Source organism: Perkinsus marinus, assembly GCF_000006405.1.
Source record: "Perkinsus marinus ATCC 50983 genomic scaffold scf_1104296945006, whole genome shotgun sequence".
NCBI classification, from domain to species: Eukaryota; Perkinsozoa; order Perkinsida; family Perkinsidae; genus Perkinsus; species Perkinsus marinus.
In genome coordinates, this window is record NW_003211258.1 from 88,167 (window position 1) to 91,151 (window position 2,985).

Here is a 2,985-nt window from a genome sequence, read left to right on the forward strand (position 1 = left end):
TGCTATGAACATGTGATGTGATAAAAGTAACCTTCGAGACTAGGATAGCGACAAGTTGTTCACTATCATTAATCCCGGAATAGAAAACGACGCACATTCTTCACATTTGCATATCACTATATGATCGCACAACGAAATATGATTTTCGTATCACTAGGGTGAAACTCCATTACTTCATCAACCACTATATTTCACTCAATATTAATATCAATACGTATGCGACGATCCGTGTCGAATTTGTTCTACTATTCTCGGCAGTGCCATTCGGCCGGAATGCACTGAGCATTGTTTTTCTCAGCTTCCTGGCGTCCTTCCCCGAGGGAGTTCCCGTCGATCGAATACGCAATTTTTCTGTGATCGCTCATGTCGACCACGGAAAGTCGACTCTGTGCGATCGTCTGTTGAACATGACTGGCATTGAAACCAGAGGCGCGCAGTATCTCGACACTCTAGAAGTTGAGCGAGAACGGGTAAGTGTTGGAAATTTTGAGAAAATTTTGGAAATTTTCTGAATAAATTCACTCTACTGAGGAAAGCAAAAGTGTATTTCTCCAACACTGGTAAAGTTCCAGATTGGTGTCAAAACACTTTTTCAGGGCATCACCATCAAAGCACAGAGTTGTAGCATATTATACGACAACCCTAAGGACGGCCTCACGTATTTGCTCAACCTCATTGACACGCCGGGTAACGTGGAACTTCTGTGTGGTTCGATACATTGGAGTTTCACGAGTCGTGATATGAAAAACACTGGTGAAAAATATATCACCGCAAATATCGCGTTTTTCATAGAGTATTACGCCACTTCACGTAAAACGGGTTGTGAAACTCCAGTATGAGCTAGTCTCCGTGAAGACTGTTTTCCATGGGGGAATGATGTAGAATTGTTGGAAAGTGTTTAAGGTGACCATCATCAGATCGCCGAGAATATCAGTAGCCGCTCTTGAGCTTAGTTCGGGTCGATTCGACGTTATCAATATTTTCCTTTTCTCTTGCACTCATGTCTGAAATGTTACCAGACATGTAACATTCGAGTTGGACGTTCGAGTAAATGTCGAGGCAATATGTAACATCTCAGACATGAGTCGAACAGAGTGCAAGAGAAAAGGAAAATATACATCATGTACGTGTATATTCGATATATGTACATGACATTCGAGACAGTGTTGGAATTCATATGCTCACCTTCCTCAGCTGAGCTCAGGAATTCGGACAGAAATGTTCAGAAATCAACAATAATTTCCCGAAAATTTGAAATCTCTGTGTGCGCATATCTTCCTACAATGTTATCAGGCCATACAGACTTCCAATATGAAGTGGCGCGATCCTTGTCGGCTTGCCAGGGCGCTATACTTTTGGTGGACGCGCTACAAGGTAAGGGGAAAATTCTGAATCTAGTTCACTACAGTAAGCGCCTATGAGCAATCGCGAAATGTGGTAATCGTTAACATGGATGAGTTGCGTCGTTTTTACGCGGGGAAAATCGTCGAATAACAGCTCCTCGTATAAATTCGATACAGACTGTTCCTGAGGATGCTCCTCAGCTAAGATCAAATTTATGTAAAATAAATCAGAAAATGCGAATTTAATACAGCGGGTCCGAACTTAACAAAAGATGATGAAACTTTGTCAATTTTTAATACCATCATCATCTCGAAGGTCTTTGATGACCTCTCCAAATTCAACAAGTTATCGCAAGGTGATTCGCATAACAGTTTGTTAGAGGGACTTGCAGTAGGCGTGACCATTGATAAATAACACAATACCCCAACGTTAAGAGATAACTTGTTTGTTGATGACTTTGAAAATATAGAAACTCTTAAGCCTAGCTCAGCCTTAGAATACGGCCGACAAAGCCACACCACAGGAGGGAGACAGATTGGAACACAAGACATCTATCGCTTTAGCATCGTTCTGGCACGGTTTGGCTCGCACTGTGTAGTACGATTTAAACACCGCTCTATTTGCTTGGTAAATACTATTCAATGGAGTTTCACCCGTTTTACGTGGAGTGGCGTAATACTCTGTGAAAAACCCGATATTCGCGCTATGTGGTAGTCGCGAAATATATTTTTCACTAGTGTTTTTCATACCACTAGGGTGAGACTTCAATATCATGACACACAGAGTGGTACCAAAAAAAGAACCACCCGTTGTAATTTCGCGGCGAGTGACTAAGGTACCATTTTCCTTATGTAGCCGATTTTGCGTATGACGATATCTCAGTGCACAATACGAATATCAGAACCGTTCATACAGCGCTGGAGAAAGCTCGATGGTACGGACGTCACTTGCCGCGAAATTACGAGGGTGGACTCTTTTCTTGCACCACTCTGTATTTCATGCCATCATTACTAGATCTTCGACCAATTCACGGCATAAGTTGGGGTTGGTAGCAATTTCGCATTCGTTGTAGGGTACATGAACTACACTCTTCCGAATGGTATCAGCTCAACTGGTGTAGTATAGTAGAGAAATAATAAAAGCGAACGAACGCATAGACTGATGTCGAAAATGGAGGTGGTAGAGTATACAGGCACCTGGTTCTTTATGTCAGGAGTTCAGGCGCAGACGGTAGCTAATTTTTATTTGGCTTTTATGCAACAAGGCTTGGAGGTTATCGGTGCACTTAATAAAATTGACATTGAACATGTAAGGCGACTCCGAGCATATGTTGGTGATGACAATGTGAAAAATTCCGAGGAAATTTTCGGAGGTGATTCCCTGCATTCCCATTCGGATTCGTATGTGAACTTGTATAATTAGTGAGGAAACTGATTCCTGAGCTCAGCTGAGGGAAGCGAACATACTGTGTGGCTGTGCGTAGGTAGACCTGTCGAGTAGTAGGGCTCAATTGGCTAGTCTGATGGACACGGACGAATCAGCGATCTTGGGGGTGTCAGCGAAGACGGGGAAAAACGTCGATAAACTATTAGAGGTAAGAAAATAGTAGGAGTAGTTAACTTTGCGAGTATTTTTTATACT

The 2,985-nt window shown here is 42.3% G+C and overlaps 1 protein-coding gene across 1 annotated transcript in view; it reads left to right on the forward strand.

Annotated features, from left to right (window-relative positions):
- The window catches only part of Pmar_PMAR013058 (GTP-binding protein lepA, putative), a gene marked incomplete at both ends in the record, with an annotated part of 7,316 nt that overhangs the window by 1,586 nt on the left and 2,745 nt on the right, over positions 1-2,985 (forward strand). The window contains 5 exons of the mRNA XM_002779941.1: positions 299-470; positions 597-687; positions 1,294-1,374; positions 2,558-2,652; positions 2,828-2,949. Of these exons, the coding sequence (XP_002779987.1) occupies positions 299-470; positions 597-687; positions 1,294-1,374; positions 2,558-2,652; positions 2,828-2,949 (561 nt within the window). The remainder of the gene's footprint in view (positions 1-298; positions 471-596; positions 688-1,293; positions 1,375-2,557; positions 2,653-2,827; positions 2,950-2,985) is intronic.